Source organism: Bufo gargarizans, chromosome 8 (assembly GCF_014858855.1).
Source record: "Bufo gargarizans isolate SCDJY-AF-19 chromosome 8, ASM1485885v1, whole genome shotgun sequence".
NCBI lineage: Eukaryota > Metazoa > Chordata > Amphibia > Anura > Bufonidae > Bufo > Bufo gargarizans.
In genome coordinates, this window is record NC_058087.1 from 93236959 (window position 1) to 93254338 (window position 17380).

The following is a 17380-nucleotide window of genomic DNA, read 5'->3' on the forward strand; positions in this document are numbered from 1 at the left end:
AAGCGCCGGAACCTACATCTATAGAGCGGCGTGTTAAAGGACAGTGTGGGGAAAGGACCGAAGGAAATACCGATCCTAAAAGGCTTTGGCACAGCAGCGGAATCTTGCATAGCACCGAATAGTGAGTAACAGCGGGACGCCGCACGTAGCATTCACTGCTATTGTATCAGCTGCCTCTGTGTCTCCTACTCGAAGGATACTAACATTGTGGATTTCATTTTCCTACAAAGACTGTACAGAATATAACCACCAAGGTGGAATAGACAACTTTCTCCAATATTATCATCCCCATAGATTGGATCATACTAATACCCAGGACTCTTGATATATATTTTTTAACTATTTATATATATATATATATATTTTTATCTGTATGTTTTATCAGCTATTCTAAGATCATGTATGTTTTATGTATTGTTAGCTTTTAATTATTAACTTTTAATTTTCAATAAACTGTGAGGTACATATATTTTGGAGAGTGCCCAGTATTTTATTCATTTTTATTTTCCTGTTGCCCATTCCTACCACTCCCTCTTTTTCCTGCTAATAACTCATCTTGGGACAATTTCTCAACCTCTTTTATGTTCTTTTTTCTGCTCTGCACTATGCTCGCCAGTTTTCTGAAAGTGGGCGTGTTTTCTTATGTAAATAAATCTCTAGACAGATTTACTATTGGGACTATTTAAAAAGTTGCAAAAAAGTCGCAAAAAATGTGCAATTTCACTCCAGTGAGGACCATGCTTATCTTATGAGACTTTTTATTAGAACATGCAACTTTTTCGTAAGGATGTGCGACTTTTGTAAATCTGCTTACTGACTGATAAACTGCTACCATGAAATCACATTAATTACAGTCTTAAAGGGCCGATCATAAATCTGACTTAGCTAAAACTGACTTTAGCCATATGTGAAAGTGGAGCGAGCTGTCAGAGTAATGATAAATCTGGCCCAATGCCTTTAGGTTTGGAATGGACTGGCATAGACAAAAAATCGCTACTGCAATAGGGATTCCTGTACTTTTGCGAATATGTACCTTGCTAGATTGGAAGATAAATATATTTATATATTTTCAATACCAGTAATCCTTACCCAAAGTACATTAAATTGTTCCTACGGTGTGTGGACGATGTTTTTATAATTTGGTCCGGGACAGAGAACATGTGTAGGGAATTTGTACAGCACCTCAATGAAGAGAATTGTATGGCGTTGAAATTCACAATGAATTTCGGGGGGCCACATTTGGAATTTTTGGATGTGTCTGTCGCGGTTTGTGGCGGAGAGTTGGTCATGGAGGGCTATCGCAAGCCCACGGCGACCAACTCTCTGCTACACCACGACAATTTCCATCCATATCCCATCAAAAAATCGGTGCCTTATGGGCAATTTGTCAGGTTGAGGCGCATAAATAGCAAAGATGAAGGATATATAAAACAAGCACTGCATTTGAAAGAACGGTTATTGCAGAGAGGCTATCCTGAGCATTTATTGGATGAGAATATAAAAGAGGTTGAGAAATTGTCCCAAGATGAGTTATTAGCAGGAAAAAGAGGGAGTGGTAGGAATGGGCAACAGGAAAATAAAAATAACAACAAAAAGAGATGTGTATTTTCATTAAAATTTAGCCCAATGGCTAATTCTATACGCACAGTCATATTTAAGCACTGGGATGTCCTGAAAAAAGATGGGAGTCTTAGAGGCATAGTGGATGATAAACGGTTAGTCACGTATAGACGTAGTCACACAATAAAAAATAGGATTGTGAGAAGCAGATTTTTGGGAGAAAAAAAGACTAATTCAATAGCAGGAGAGGTTGCCGGCTGGTAACTATAAATGTGGCAGTTGTTCGCTATGTGAACAAAATTTCCCAAAAAAGATAGTCAAAATAGGTCCCATCACAAAAAGGATCACTAGTTTCATAAACTGTAGAAGTACTTATGTAGTATATGTTTCAATGTGTGATTGTGGACACTTCTATGTGGGAAAGACCATCAGATGTTTATTTGAGAGGAGCAGGGAACACTTTAACTCTATAAAGACGGGAAAAGGTTGCACCAGACTAATTGACCATGTGAGAAAGGTACATGGAGATAATGTGAAAGCACTGCAGTTTTCCGGGACTGTCCCATACCCAGTTCAGGGAGGAGACAGACACCGCACCCTTTTGCAAAAAGAAGCAAAGTGGATAATTTGTACTGGAGCAACAGGTCAGCTTGGTCTGAATGACCGCAATTATTTAAATGCGTTTTTGTAATATCTCTTTGTTGTAACATGTTGATTAATGAACTCTTGTGTGCACGGCGCCTGTTTGTTGTGGATTTCACTGGCAACCTGACACCGGGGTAGAAGAGGTCAGCACGTATGGGCGTGCACCTGTAGTGCGATCACTCGTGCGTAAAACGGCCGTCGCCACTGGTATGTGAATCTGGCTACCTTGCCGCATGAAGCACTTGTCTGCTTGAAATAAAGAAGCAAATGAACCATTGGTGAGTGCTGCCTATTTTTTCTTCATCTCAGTTTGCAAGAAATACTGTTCATAATATATGGGAGAAGATTCAAATGAGACTGTTAGATGCGATACTCATTAACCACAAGTGTTGAAGCAATCTAACCTCTATGTTTCAGGATTTGAAAACTAACATTGGATAATACAGCGCTGCTCTATACTTACTGAACCAGTGATTTAGCATAAACGCACTTTACTTTGCTTACTATTTATTGTTTCTATATGTTTTCTACTCAGCACCGCCATATATGAATATATATTTCTTATTACTACCTATTTTATGGTCTTATATGTCATCTATGTCTATGTATTTTTTTTATAATAAACTACTCAGGTGTTTGAATTATCCAGGTGTGTGTTCTACTATATGGTTCTACAGATGATGAGTGCTCAGCCTTAAACTGTACAATTACCAGAAAGTACAACTTGTCCAGCAAAAATACAAGCCCTCATATGGCTATTTGAACGGAAAAATAAAAAGTTATGGCTCGGGGAGCAAAAACGCAAAAACGTATGTGGCGAAACCAACCTCGCCACTGGGTTTTGGAGGGGGCTGTTTACCAGCCTCCTGCCTCAGGATTATGGCCCATAGTAACTGTAAAGGAGAAGACAGACCGGCCGCACAGCTTAAATCTGTCTGTAGAATTGTATTTTATGTTATTATGCGTTCGGTTAAATTGTATGTTATGTGAGGGCACCCAGATAGCTAATATTATTGTATTCGTGTATTCTGAGTGCCATTCACCTAATGATATGCACTCAGACTTGAGCTATCTGGGGATATGTTAAATGTCTGTGTTTGCTGTGGGAGTGTGCCATTGTGTGTTTGGGTGGTGATGCCTGTCCTGTTGTCTCCACATGTGTATTGGTGATCTCCCTTTTGTCCTGAGAGATAATTGGATTGTCTTCGGTCGTCTCCGGGACAGAGGGGAGGAAACCATGATGCATTGTGGGGATATGTTGTATCTGCAACAAACTGTAATAAAAACCAGGCTGGGTGTGCCAGCACTTCAGACCACTGTTTGACCCTCAAGACGGAGCCTTGTCTCGTTATTGGGGGGATTCCCTGTATGCTGTTGGAGACTGATTGCCAGGAGTGTAAGCTGACGGATACGCTTTTCCTGTTCGTCTGCCGGCAGCTACTTGCGAGGTTCCAGTTTGAAGTGCTATTTTGTATCCAGTTCGGGAGGTTGGTGTTCTGCAGTAGCTGTGCCTGTCTCTCGGAAAGGGGCATATCGCCTAAACGGATTTTAACCCCTTGTCTGCTGAAACGGTCCGTTACATTGGTGGCAGCAGTGGGATCGTTCCTACAGCCAGAAGGACAGCTACAGGAGACACCATTTCTTTGGATTTTACAATTCAAGGGCAACGCATGTCTCAGTACAGTGACCCTAAAAGCACCAGGATGGAACCAGCAGTGGAGTACAGATACTCTGTGGAGGAATTTGACCGTATGATGTGGTTGCGGCTGAACTTCTTCGGACCCAATCCAGCTGAGAAATACGTGAAGTTCGTGAGGAATCTAGTGTCTACGACCCTACTATACCGGGCAGAAGGTGACGGTCAGCTGCCACGTTGGGTGGACCTCCATCGGAAGTTACGGTTGCGGGACAGTGGGAGCCCAGTCTCCATTCCCCAGCGGCAGTGTGAAGTGCAGGGAGAGGAGAGCAGCGGCCTCCCTCCCCAGCGGCAGGCTGAGTTACAGGGGGCAGAGGTAGTTGTTCCTGCTCCCCAGCAGCAGCATGATTTTTTGGGAATTGGGAGCCTAGTCTCCATTCCCCAGCGGCAGTGTGAAGTGCAGGGAGGGGAGAGCATCGGCCTCCCTCCCCAGCGGCAGGCTGAGTTACAGGGGGCAGAGGTAGTTGTTCCTGCCCCCCAGCAGCAGCATGATTTTTGGGGAATTGGGAGCCAAGTCTCCATTCCCCAGCGGCAGACGGAGTTACAGGGGGCAGAGACAGTCGGTCCTGTCCCCCAGCGGGAGAGTGTCCTACAGGGAATAGAGAGCCCAGTCTCCTTTCCCCAGCAGCAGGACACTGTATTGGGAGCGGAGGCGGTCGGTCGCCCTCCCCAGCGGCTGGAAGTATGTATGGGAGAGGAGCTCGTTACCCCCTCTCCCCAGCGGCAGCTTAACGCACCAGGGGGAGACAGTAAGCCCTACAACTGTGCAGATGGGACCGTGGTCTCTGCACTTACAGCACAGGGGGTAGGGACAGTTGTTCCTGTCCCCCAGCAACAGGGCAGTTTAGCCAAAGGGGAGACAGTCGGTTTCCACCTCCAACAACCAGACTCCAACCAGGCTTCTTCCGTGGTAACGCTGGCACCAGGGCAGAGTACCGCTGATCCCTGCCCACAAAGCAACCTCCACTCCAAGCCAGGGAGCAACTCAGAGACCGGGAGTACCAGCTACAAATATAACCTTGGTGGACTCACTGGACAGAGACAGGCTACGAAATTCAGCAGGTCCAGTATTTTGTTGTGGGTGGGCTGCCAGACTAACTCAGGTACCGACCGGCGTGAGGTCAGGTATCTGGTAAGTCTTCCCTGGGGGGGGGAGATGTGTGGCGAAACCAACCTCGCCACTGGGTTTTGGAGGGGGCTGTTTACCAGCCTCCTGCCTCAGGATTATGGCCCATAGTAACTGTAAAGGAGAAGACAGACCGGCCGCACAGCTTAAATCTGTCTGTAGAATTGTATTTTATGTTATTATGCGTTCGGTTAAATTGTATGTTATGTGAGGGCACCCAGATAGCTAATATTATTGTATTCGTGTATTCTGAGTGCCATTCACCTAATGATATGCACTCAGACTTGAGCTATCTGGGGATATGTTAAATGTCTGTGTTTGCTGTGGGAGTGTGCCATTGTGTGTTTGGGTGGTGATGCCTGTCCTGTTGTCTCCACATGTGTATTGGTGATCTCCCCTTTGTCCTGAGAGATAATTGGATTGTCTTCGGTCGTCTCCGGGACAGAGGGGAGGAAACCATGATGCATTGTGGGGATATGTTGTATCTGCAACAAACTGTAATAAAAACCAGGCTGGGTGTGCCAGCACTTCAGATCACTGCTGACCCTCAAGACGGAGCCTTGTCTCGTTATTGGGGGGATTCCCTGTATGCTGTTGGAGACTGATTGCCAGGAGTGTAAGCTGATTGGATCCTTTTCCTGTTCGTCTGCTGACAGCTATTTGCGAGGTTCCAGTTTGGAGTGCTATTTTGTATCCAGTTCGGGAGGTTGGTGTTCTGTAGTAGCTGTGCCTGTCTCTCGGAAAGGGGCATATCGCCTAAACGGATTTTAACCCCTTGTCTGCTGAAACGGTGCCGTTACAACGTACAATTGCTGCACCTTTCTTTTGTATGTATATTAAACAGCTGTAGAGATATCTTTGTTTTATTCATAATTCATTTTTAGAGTTTTAAGATGGAAGGAAGTTTTTTCTTTCATTAATGTTAAAGCCAGCCTATGTCTTCCCAGGGAAGGCTAGAACCCTGGATTTCATGGGAGAAATGAAGCATGATTTTTCACTGATTAAATGTTTAATCGTTGATACAATTTTTATTTTTTTCAGAGATTTTGTCCACGTTGGCATGAGTGTCCAAAGAAACTTTATTTTTTTTAATAGAATTTGGAAAAAGATTAATAGAAGTCTTGAAACATTTTTGTCAGTCTTGGTGGGTTTTCCTACATACATTGTGAGTTAGAAGGCCTTACTTCTAGTCTATGTTTCAGACATACACTACTAAAAGTTAGGGATATTTGTATTTCAGTGTAATTTATGGAAAATTTTAAAGGTTCATGCTACAGTGATATATCATGAATGTAGGGCATTTAAGTAGAAGCATGCAATGGTGATTTCATCATCTCAATTTATTAAATCAAAGGACAAAAACAGTAGTGGGTATGTCAATGTCTCAATAACTTGTCATGTGGCCTTGAGCATCAATTACAGCTTGACAACGACGTCTCATGCTGTTCACAAGTCGACTGCTAAGGCATGGCCTCCCACTCTTCTTTAAGGGGCGCCCCTCAGGTCATTGAGGTTCAGAGGTACAGAGTTACAAGCTTCTACACGGTGACTAAGCTGATCCCAATGGTTTTCAATGGGATTTAGGTACAGAGAACGTGCAGGCCACTCCATTTGAGGTACCCCAGTCTCCAGCAGCCGTTTTCTAATGATGCAACCTTGAAAATGAAATTAGGCCTGTGTTGTTCTTGCAGAGGCACAATGACTGTATTAAATATGTTATTCAAGTAGTATGGGCTTGTCACTTTACCAATGAGAACGTGTAGGTAAGTTCTGCATTGACTAGACACACCTGCCCACACTGTAAAACCACCACCATTAAAGGCTCGTCTGGTGACAACACTGGCTGATGCGCTCTCCTTGACATCTCCAAAATTGTTGGCGGCAATCATTTTTTCTCAGCGTGAATCAACAGGCCCACTGGTCCTTTGCCCAGCATAGATGCTCCCTGGCCCATGCAAGATGATAACGCCTGTGCCTGGTGGTGTGGTCAGGTACACTTGCAGGTCATCTAGCACATAGACCACGCTGATGTCAGCGGTTTTGAATGGGCTGACGAGACACTTGGGTGTCTCTCACCTCCCTTAAATGTGCCTGGAGTTGTGTGGAATTCATTATCTGGTTCCTGTGGGGCATTGTTTACAATGAAGCAGTTATCAGTGTCGGGTGTGGCCAAAGGATGTCCACTTCTATGCCTTTCTGTGACCTTTCCAGTGTCTCTGGATCTCTGTTGCAACCTGCTGATGACACTCTGTGACACTGTAAGCTTAGTGGCCTTATCCATTTGAGAACATCCTGCTTGAAGCCTCACAATGACGAGTTACTGTTGATCAATTGTTAGGTGTCTTCTTGGTCTCATGATGTCAAAATGTGAAGAGCATGATGAGCAGGACTGTTTGAATACTAATTCTAATTGAAACATGAAACTTATCTGCCGATTCATGGATCAAGCACCTGTCATGAATTTTTCAGTTAAGCTCCTTGCTAGAGAACAGCAAGTTGTGCAAAAAGTACTGAAACATTGGACAGTTGGACATGTGCATTCAAAAGTTTAGCGAAGGTCACATTAAGTTCACCTGTAAATCCTGAAATTTCACCCACAAGCCATGTTTGGGGGCCATCTCCCTTGGGTGACATGGCTTTTGGGAATATACACTCACCTAAAGAATTATTAGGAACACCATACTGATACGCTGTTGGACCCCCTTTTGCCTTCAGAACTGCCTTAATTCTACGTGGCATTGATTCAACAAGATGCTAATAGCATTCTTTCGAAATGTTGGCCCATATTGATAGGATAGCATCTTGCAGTTGATGGAGATTTGAGGGATGCACATCCAGGGCACGAAGCTCCCGTTCCACCACATCCCAAAGATGCTCTATTGGGTTAAGATCTTGTGACTATGGGGGCCATTTTAGTACTGAACTGATTGTCATGTTCAAGAAACCAATTTGAAATGATTTGAGCTTTGTGACATGGTGCATTATCCTACTGGAAGTAGCCATCAGAGGATGGGTACATGGTGGTCATGAAGGGATGGACATGGTCAGAAACAATGCTCAGGTAGCCCGTGGTATTTAAATGATGGCCAATTGGCACTAAGGGGCCTAAAGTGTGCCCAAAAAACATCCCCCACACCATTACACCACCACCACCAGCCTGCACAGTGGTAACAAGGCATGATGGATACATGTTCTCATTCTGTTTACGCCAAATTTGAACTCTACCATTTGAATGTCTTAACAGAAATCGGGACTCATCAGACCAGGCAACATTTTTCCAGTCTTTAACAGTCCAATTTTGGTGAGCTTGTGCAAATTGTAGCCTCTTTTTCCTATTTGTAGTGGAGATGAGTGGTACCCGGTGGGGTCTTCTGCTGTTGTAGCCCATACGCCTCAAGGTTGTGCGTGTTGTGGCTTCACAAATGCTTTGCTGCATACCTTGGTTTTAATGAGTGGTTATTTCAGTCAACGTTGCTCTTCTATCAGCTTGAATCAGTTGGCCCATTCTCCTCTGACCTCTAGCATCAACAAGGCATTTTTTCGCCCACAGGACTGCCGCATACTGGATGTTTTTCCCTTTTCACACCATTCTTTGTAAACCCTAGAAATGGTTGTGAGTGAAAATCCCAGTAACTGAGCAGATTGTGAAATATTCAGACCGACCTGTCTGGCACCAGCAACCATGCCACGCTCAAAATTGCTTAAATCACCTTTCTTTCCCATTCTGACATTCAGTTTGGAGTTCAGGAGATTGTCTTGACCAGGATCACAACCCTACATGCATTGAAGCAACTTCCATGTGATTGGTTGACTAGATAATCGCATTAATGAGAAATAGAACAGGTGTTCCTAATAATTCTTTAGGTGAGTGTAGTTGCCCAGTTCATACTCATTGTACCTAATCTTCTGTTTTGGCTGGTCAAGTGTATTGATCGTGTCTCTTGTTGTCCAGGTTTTGCTGACTGATGCTTAATTATTTGACTATAAATGCCAAAATCTGTTTTCTTTACCCTAATACACAATGCTGCCCAAAAAATTAATTGTTCAGTGTCTTTATTTTAGGTTTAATTCATAATGATTATTTTATGTGGTTGCGATGAGGTCTAAAGTTCCATGCAGTACAGAGTTGATCGGAGCAGAAGTACTTGTTGTGACAAGCTAAGTCAGCTTCAGAGGTTCTAAAAAGATCAATCAGATGAGATTGGGTAACAAACCAGAAGGACAAAATAAATAAATAACACTAAGGCTAGTGTACTGCCATTCTGAATATATCATCCTTAATTCTGCCATGTTTGCACATGGCTACTGGCAACCATGCCAGCCTTGCATCAATACTTAATGTAACAGCAGTGGCAGAGAGTGACAAAGCATAGTCTGGTTGAGGCATGTAAAGGCAATTCCTATATTGCAGGATTCTGTTCTTGTCATCCAGTGAAAAAGATGATGTGACTAACCTGGGCTCCCTTTCTCTTACACCCCCTTAGAAACCTCATGGGCTACCTCTATGATATATAAGCACATACACATTGGAAAGCTGTTTTACAACAGCTATCTCTTCAGACCACCCCACAACCATGCTCACTCAGCTGAGCATGTATGTATCAGGAATTGGTAGAGGGCAGAAATGCATACAAGATGCCTCTGACAGAGGCTTATCTTTCCAGGAACAAATGAATCAGGCAATTGAAATGCAACTGCCCAATCCTTATTTTCACCATCATCTGCAGAAATTGTCAGGTTCAGCCAACATTTATCTATGTGTATGTCCAGCTTCAGAAAAACCAAATGAAACATTGTATATCAATGCAGTAGAGTGGGACATCACTAGCTGCTCCTGTTACACACAGTACAATATAGAGAATACAGTGGCAAGCCAGCCTCTCAATAAACAAAGGTTACAGGCAGCTCACATACGTATATACTTATTAGCTTCAGCAGCCCTAAAAGTCTATAAATCCTAAATTCTGATCAGGAATACAAAAAATAAAAAGTGCATGACAGCATCCATCATACAGAGACAAAGATGAAAAAGTTTGGGCAACCCTTTAAAATGTTGAAAATGTAAAAGCAGAAAATAAAAGGGAATGTGTCATCTTTAACTTTGTCTTTTGTAGATCGTTTAAGTTGAAGAGGAAATGATCTCCAAAAAGGCATAAAGATGCCAAATTCCTTTTGTATTTTATGGAAAAAAAACTTTTTAATTTTCAGATTTTTATATTTTACAATTTCAAAATAACAAAAAAGAAAAAGGGCCTGAAGCAACTGTTTGGGCAAACTGCATTGCACCTGCAACATTGCTACAGTAGTAGCTGCTGTAGTTTTTATCATTTTTTTAATATGTAATATTTAATTGATTTGTAATAAAATTTGCTAATACATTATATATGTGTCTTGGTTTTGGTATTTTTTTCATGTTGTGTTGTACACATTTAATCTTGATAGGTTGTTCAATTGTATCAATTTTGCCAAGTATCACTGCTTGTAAATTATTTTTTTGTAGACAGCCAAGAGTCTTTCAATTGGTGTTTGAGGGATTTTTATCCATACTTCCTTGTAAATGTCTTCCACTTCTGCGAGATTCCTAGGCCGTCTTGCATGGACAACTCTTTTGAGGTCTATCCATAGATTTTCAAGATGTTCAGATCAGGGGACTGTGAGGGCCATGGTAAAACATTCAGCTTGCGTCTTTTGAGGTAGTCTATTCTGGATTTTGAGGTGTGTTTACAATTATTATCCATTTGTATAAGCCATCCTCTTTTCAACTTCAGCTTTTTTACAGTTGGTGTTATGATTGCTTTCATAATTTGCTAGAATTTTATTAAATACATTCTTCCCTCTACCCATGAAATGTTCCCGTGCCATTGGCTGTTACACAACCGCAAAGCATGATTGATCCTCATCCATGCCTAATTGTTGTAGAGGTGTTATTTTCATGAAATTATGTGCCCTTTTTCTGCAAACATACTCATTGTAACCATAGAATTCTATTTTAACCTCATCGGTCCACAGGACTTGTTTCCAAAATGCATTAAGCTTGTATAGATGTTCTTTTCAAACTTCTGGCTCTGAATTCTGTGGTTAGGACGGAGGAGAGGTTTTCTTCTTATGACTCTTCCATGAAGGCCATTTTTGTGCAGTTGTTGCTGAACAATAGAACAATGTACCACAACTCCAGAGTGTGATAAATCTTCCTGAATATCTTTTGATTAGCCTTTTTAGCAATCCTACGAGCAGTTGTCTTGAATTTTTTCTTGGTCTTCCAGGCCTTCTCTTGACCTCCACTGTTCTTGGTAACTACCATTTCTTTATTACATTTCAAACTGAGGAAATGGCAAACCAAAACTACCTCTGAAGATGCAAGCTGAAGGTTTTACTACATCCCTCGCAGTCCCCTGATCTGAATATAACTTAAAATCTGTGGATAGACCTCAAACGACCAGTGCATGCAAGATAGCCTAGGAATCTAGCAGAACTGGAAGACTTTAGCAAGGAAGAATGGATGAAACCCTCTCAAACAATAATTGAAAGACTATTGGCTGGATACACAAAGCATTTACATGCTGTGATAGGTGATGCTACTAAGTACTAACCTTCATGGCCAAACTTTAGCTTTAGACCATTTTTCTTTTTTGTTATATTGAAAATGTAAAAGATGGAAAAAAAATGTTTTTGCTTAAAATACAAAGGGAATGTGTCATCTGTTATGTAATGTTAAAGCCAGCCTATGTCTTCCCAGGGAAGGCTAGAACCCTGGATTTCATGGGAGAAATGAAGCATGATTTTTCACTGATTAAATGTTTAATCGTTGATACAATTTTTATTTTTTTCAGAGATTTTGTCCACGTTGGCATGAGTGTCCAAAGAAACTTTATTTTTTTTAATAGAATTTGGAAAAAGGTTAATAGAAGTCTTGAAACATTTTTGTCAGTCTTGGTGGGTTTTCCTACAGACATTGTGAGTTAGAAGGCCTTACTTCTAGTCTATGTTTCAGACATACACTACTAAAAGTTAGGGATATTTGTATTTCAGTGTAATCTATGGAAAATTTTAAAGGTTCATGCTACAGTGATATATCATGAATGTAGGGCATTTAAGTAGAAGCATGCAATGGTGATTTCCTCATCTCAATTTATTAAATCAAAGGACAAAAACAGTAGTGGGTATGTCAATGTCTCAATAACTTGTCATGTGGCCTTGAGCATCAATTACAGCTTGACAACGACGTCTCATGCTGTTCACAAGTCGACTGCTAAGGCATGGCCTCCCACTCTTCTTTAAGGGCAAACCAAATGGCAAACCAAAACTACCTCTGAAGATGCAAGCTGAAGGTTTTACTACATCCCTCGCAGTCCCCTGATCTGAATATAACTTAAAATCTGTGGATAGACCTCAAACGACCAGTGCATGCAAGATAGCCTAGGAATCTAGCAGAACTGGAAGACTTTAGCAAGGAAGAATGGATGAAACCCTCTCAAACAATAATTGAAAGACTATTGGCTGGCTACACAAAGCATTTACATGCTGTGATAGGTGATGCTACTAAGTACTAACCTTCATGGCCAAACTTTAGCTTTAGACCATTTTTCTTTTTTGTTATATTGAAAATGTAAAAGATGGAAAAAAAATGTTTTTGCTTAAAATACAAAGGGAATGTGTCATCTTTATGCCTTTTGGAGATCATTATTTCATCTTCAACATGCTTAACTGTTCACGGTAACAGTAATTGAGAACAAAGGTGCCCAAACCTTTGCATACTGCTGTATGCTGACAAATACTCCAGAAAAACTGTGCTTTTTATCTGCATGGATGCTAGAACACTTTTTATTCCTGGAATTACAAACCAGTCATGATTAGTTGTCAGTAGACCATCCTTCTTTGGGAATACTATGTTGTACATAAATACGAGATTTATAGAAAGAAAGTACAAAGTATGAGGGATATAAATGTAATCATTAGGATGTTTATGGTTTATAAATCTTCAGTCTTATCAGTATTGTCTTCAGATTCAGGTTCAGTTGATATTTCTTCTTGTTCCTGTCCCTACAATAAAACAAAACACAATAATTTACAAACATGTAGATAATGAGTACACATTGCATTAGATAAATTACATGATTGACAATTAGTGACACCACAGCCTTGTGAGTTCACATGTTATAAATTTGTTGGAATCCATACCAAAGTTCAGCAAAAAAGTACAGGATAATGTAAGCAAATAGGGGTTTTAACAGACAGCAATACACATAGCATAAAAATCTGAAGCAGTTTCTGTGGAAATGCTATGGATTTCCATGGTAATACATGCATAGTTTAACAGTGCATTTTTTATCCTCTATTAAGCTCAGGCCCTTAGGCCTCTTGCACGCGAACGCGTGCGCACCGTAGCCGTATTACGGACCGCATTTGCGGATCCGCAATACATAGGTGCCGTTTCATGGACATTCCGCATGCGGATGTGGACCCATTCACTTGAAATCCGGAGATGCAGAATGGTGCAGAACAGAAGCACGTAACAGAACACTACGGAAGCACTACGGAGTGCTTCTGTGGGTTTTTGTCCCATACTTCCGTTCCGCAAAAATATAGAACATGTTCTATCTTTTTGCGGAACGGGCGGATTGTGGACCCATTAAAGTGAATGGGTCCGCGATCCGCTGCGGCTGCCCCGCGGTCGGTGTTTGTGCATTGCAATGCGGGCCGCAGCACGGCCACGGGGCGCACACGTTCGTGTGCAGGAGGCCTTACAGTGATTATAATGGCAATCATGTTTTGCTCCCTGCCTTCCCAGAGCCATAACTTTTTTATATAGGTTGTACTTTCTAATGCCACCATTAATATTGCATAGGATGTAGTGAGAAGCAGGAAAAAAAATTCCAAATGGGATGGAATTGAAAAAGCAATCCTGCCAAAGTTTTACAGGTGTTTTCAGCATTTACTATGTGGTAAAACTAGTAGGTAACCTCCGTATAAGGGAATACAAACAGCAAGTGAATAATGGCTAGATTTTATTAATCCTATAAACAAGCCAATGCATCAAACAATAACAATGTTAAAAACATCCATAAAATGTGATAAAATGCATAAAATAAAATGAATACCCAATGGAAAAGGGCCCTGAGAAACATTAGTCAGACAAGCATGAAAGTCCACAAATTCGTATTTGCGAATAATCAGCAGTCCCCACATTAGAAATAATCGCACCGGGTCTTTATACACTTCGAAAATTCCTAACTCAAGCATGTATCAGGTTCCAAATGGATCGCATGCACGATCTGACTATGTCAGAAAAATCATATTCTGTACTGTCCGATTTAAATCCTCCAGTATATTTGAATAGTCAGATCTATCAATAATCGTGAAGAGAATCTCTTACCCAGTTCCGTCACTGGCTCGATATAATGGATCGCAAACACAGCCGATCTTACCCAAACGCGGCGTCCCACGTGGTATGGAGTTTCGAACGTCACGTCTGACGTGACTCCTCGGCTGGAATAGTAGTAAGACAATCAATCCTTCTTAAAGATGCAGCCTCTAGTTCGAGACAGGGTAGTGCTCCAGATGCGAAAGTCACCCCGATTATGGTTATTTCCCCCTCGTAAATCTTGATTTCTTGGGGAACGGCTCACTGTCCCAACTGGCCCAGACGCGTTTCAGGGTATACACCCCTTCCTCAGTGGTAAAGACAGTGAGCACTTTGCAACATTTATACCTTCCCAAGAGACCAGCCATGGGTGGGACTGATCTAATTGGAACATCATGAAAACCTGACATGGAATCCTATTGCCTTTTATATCTCTATAGGAGCCATAGTCTTAAAGCAAAAGTCACTTTCAGCTCCTGAATTATATCATTAGTCCATAGAGTATTCCAATATGCAATATAACACCATGTGAACAAAAATAATAATACAAACATGTTAAAAACATATAAATAACAATCAGGATGTAATAATTATAAGAAACGCACAAAAAACGCACATGCGGTCACATGTGTTTCTGATGCGTTTTCGATGCGTTTTTTTTTAAAAATGTTACAATCCTCCACCTAAGGAGTCCAGATAGCATATCGGTGAGTTTACCTTCATTTTAACAAGATTTTACCATAAATTCCTGCCAAAATTCTTCTACAGCCTAGCATCAGTTGAAAAGGGAAAGAAGAAAAGGGAAGGAGAGCCGGGCAGGGAGGAAGGAACAGAGTGCTGATAAACAGCCCGACTCTGGATCTGCATCACCACCCGGCTCGCCCCCCATCCCTCAGAGGAATCCAAATAGTTCCCATTCAGCGATCAGACCCCTAGGGATCAGGGATTCAAATTGAAAAATACGGCGGGAGAGATGGGGGGCGAGCCGGGTGGTGATGCAGATCCGAGTCGGGCTGTTTATCAGCACTCTGTTCCTTCCTCCCTGCCCGGCTCTCCTTCCCTTTTCTTCTTTCCCTTTTCAACTGATGCTAGGCTGTAGAAGAATTTTTGGGATGGACAATAAGTGCCGTGGTTTCTTCCTATTTCAAATTGATTATTTCCACTGAGCACTAACAGCTACACAAGGAGTGCCTCCACTATAATTATTTCATACGTAAGTGGAACATAACTTGCAATAATCAGACTACAACCTGTAAAGAATAAGGGATTTTGCTACAGTATTCTGTACAGAAATCACTAAACCCCAGTTCAGTGCTGCCAGCCTGAACTAGGATATACTAATGAGCCTGAAAGCCGGCTCATTAGTAGAACAGGGCAATTTCCCCGATCTCCACTGGGGAAAAGCATGCCTGACCCAGACGCACGCATTTCTGGGTTTTAGCCTTCTCAGACGTCATGGTCACATTTGACCATGGCATTTGGGAGGTTAAATGTCCACGGTAGTCATTAACACTGATCATGGACATTAGCTGCGTGTGCCTATTGTGCGAAACTGCAGGCACCCGGCAACTACGTCGCTCGCTCTGGAGCAGGCGCCATCTTTAACGACCCGAAATCTGCCATACATGTAAAGCAGATGTCGGGAAGGAGTTAATGTCCATTACAAAATAGTGTGTCTCTTAAACAAAATATTATTTGACTATTTTGATTCTCTGCCCATATATACAAAGGCAGTGTCACGGCCGGCCCTGGGAGAGATCTTAGAAGTTCAGATAGACGGAAGACTCAGGAATCTATCTGACAGATCTCTCTTGTTTTCATTGTTGCTGACAGGTTTCCACACCTTTGCAGATGCTGCTCATTATCAGTCAGGTGTCTCTTTATATGTTCCGCCTCTCACTTGTTTCCCTGCGGCTAATAGTTCTTCTGTGAGTGCTCTGCTTGTGTTGTGGTTCTCCTGTTGCATCTCAAGCTAAGTCATTTTCCCTTTTCTTGACTATGCCTTCAGTTTGGAAGAAGCCGGTTGCCTCCTTTCCCTGTTCCCTAAGCTGAGGGTTTGGTGCAGTGTTTCAGCAGTCTCAGGTTCCGGTGCATGTGCATTTCTACCTTTCAGATTTGCACATGTTGTTAGCAGCTTAGGGAGAGATATTCAGAGATTGCTAGGAGGTGACCTCTTTTCCCTAGGTTTGGGGCCTAGTCTGTTGTTGTTTAGTTGTGATTCCCTTTGGTTGTCTTTCCTTCCACGTACTACCAGTGACAGGCAGTCATTTATTAACCAGAAATATGCTTATATGGCATATTTAATGGGCGGGGAAGGGGACGGGCCATCAGGCCAGTATCATTTACCATTTTCTACACCTGGTTTAGGTATAGAAAATGGTCTAAATGTAAGACAGCTAGGAAGCTGTCTTACATTTAGAAGTGGTGGTGGATCCTCCGAAGTTATGAAGTGGTCTTCTCTCAGCTGTTCCTAGGCCAGTGAGGACACGTCCATCAGTCAAGTGGCCTTGGCGTAGCTTAGCCCTATTGAAGTGAATGGGGTTGAGTGTGATATCGAGCACAGTCGCTATACAATGTACGGTGCTGTGCTTTGTAAGCACCGAGAAGGCTGCGGCATAAATTTTTTTCTATGGCATTCAGGTGAGGGGGTAAATCACGTGATATTTTTATAGAGCTGGTCGTTAAGGACGCGGCAATACGCAATATGTCTGTTTTTCATTTTTTGTTCAATTTTTTTTCAATTTTATGTGTTTTATTTTGTGAAAGAGGCTTTTTTTTACTTGAAACTTTATTTATTTTTATTATGAAAAACACTTTAAATTTACTTTTTGTCCCACTCTGGGACTTCAACTTCTGGGGTCTAATCCCCTCTGCAATGCATTATAATACATCCTGTATTTTAATGCATTGACTGTAAGCTTTTATGCTGACAGCCTGCCTGTGAGACCCAGCCTAAGGGGTCACAGTCTTCCATAGAAGGCAAGCCCTGATG

At 42.0% G+C, this 17380-nt stretch overlaps 1 protein-coding gene across 1 annotated transcript in view; it reads right to left on the reverse strand.

The window, feature by feature from the left end:
* Positions 1–12995: 12995 nt before the first annotated feature.
* Positions 12996–17380, reverse strand: part of C8H2orf80 (chromosome 8 C2orf80 homolog) — a 159740-nt gene continuing 155355 nt past the window's right edge. Inside the window, exon 10 of the mRNA XM_044304482.1 lies at positions 12996–13067. Coding sequence (XP_044160417.1) covers positions 12996–13067 — 72 coding nt within the window. The remainder of the gene's footprint in view (positions 13068–17380) is intronic.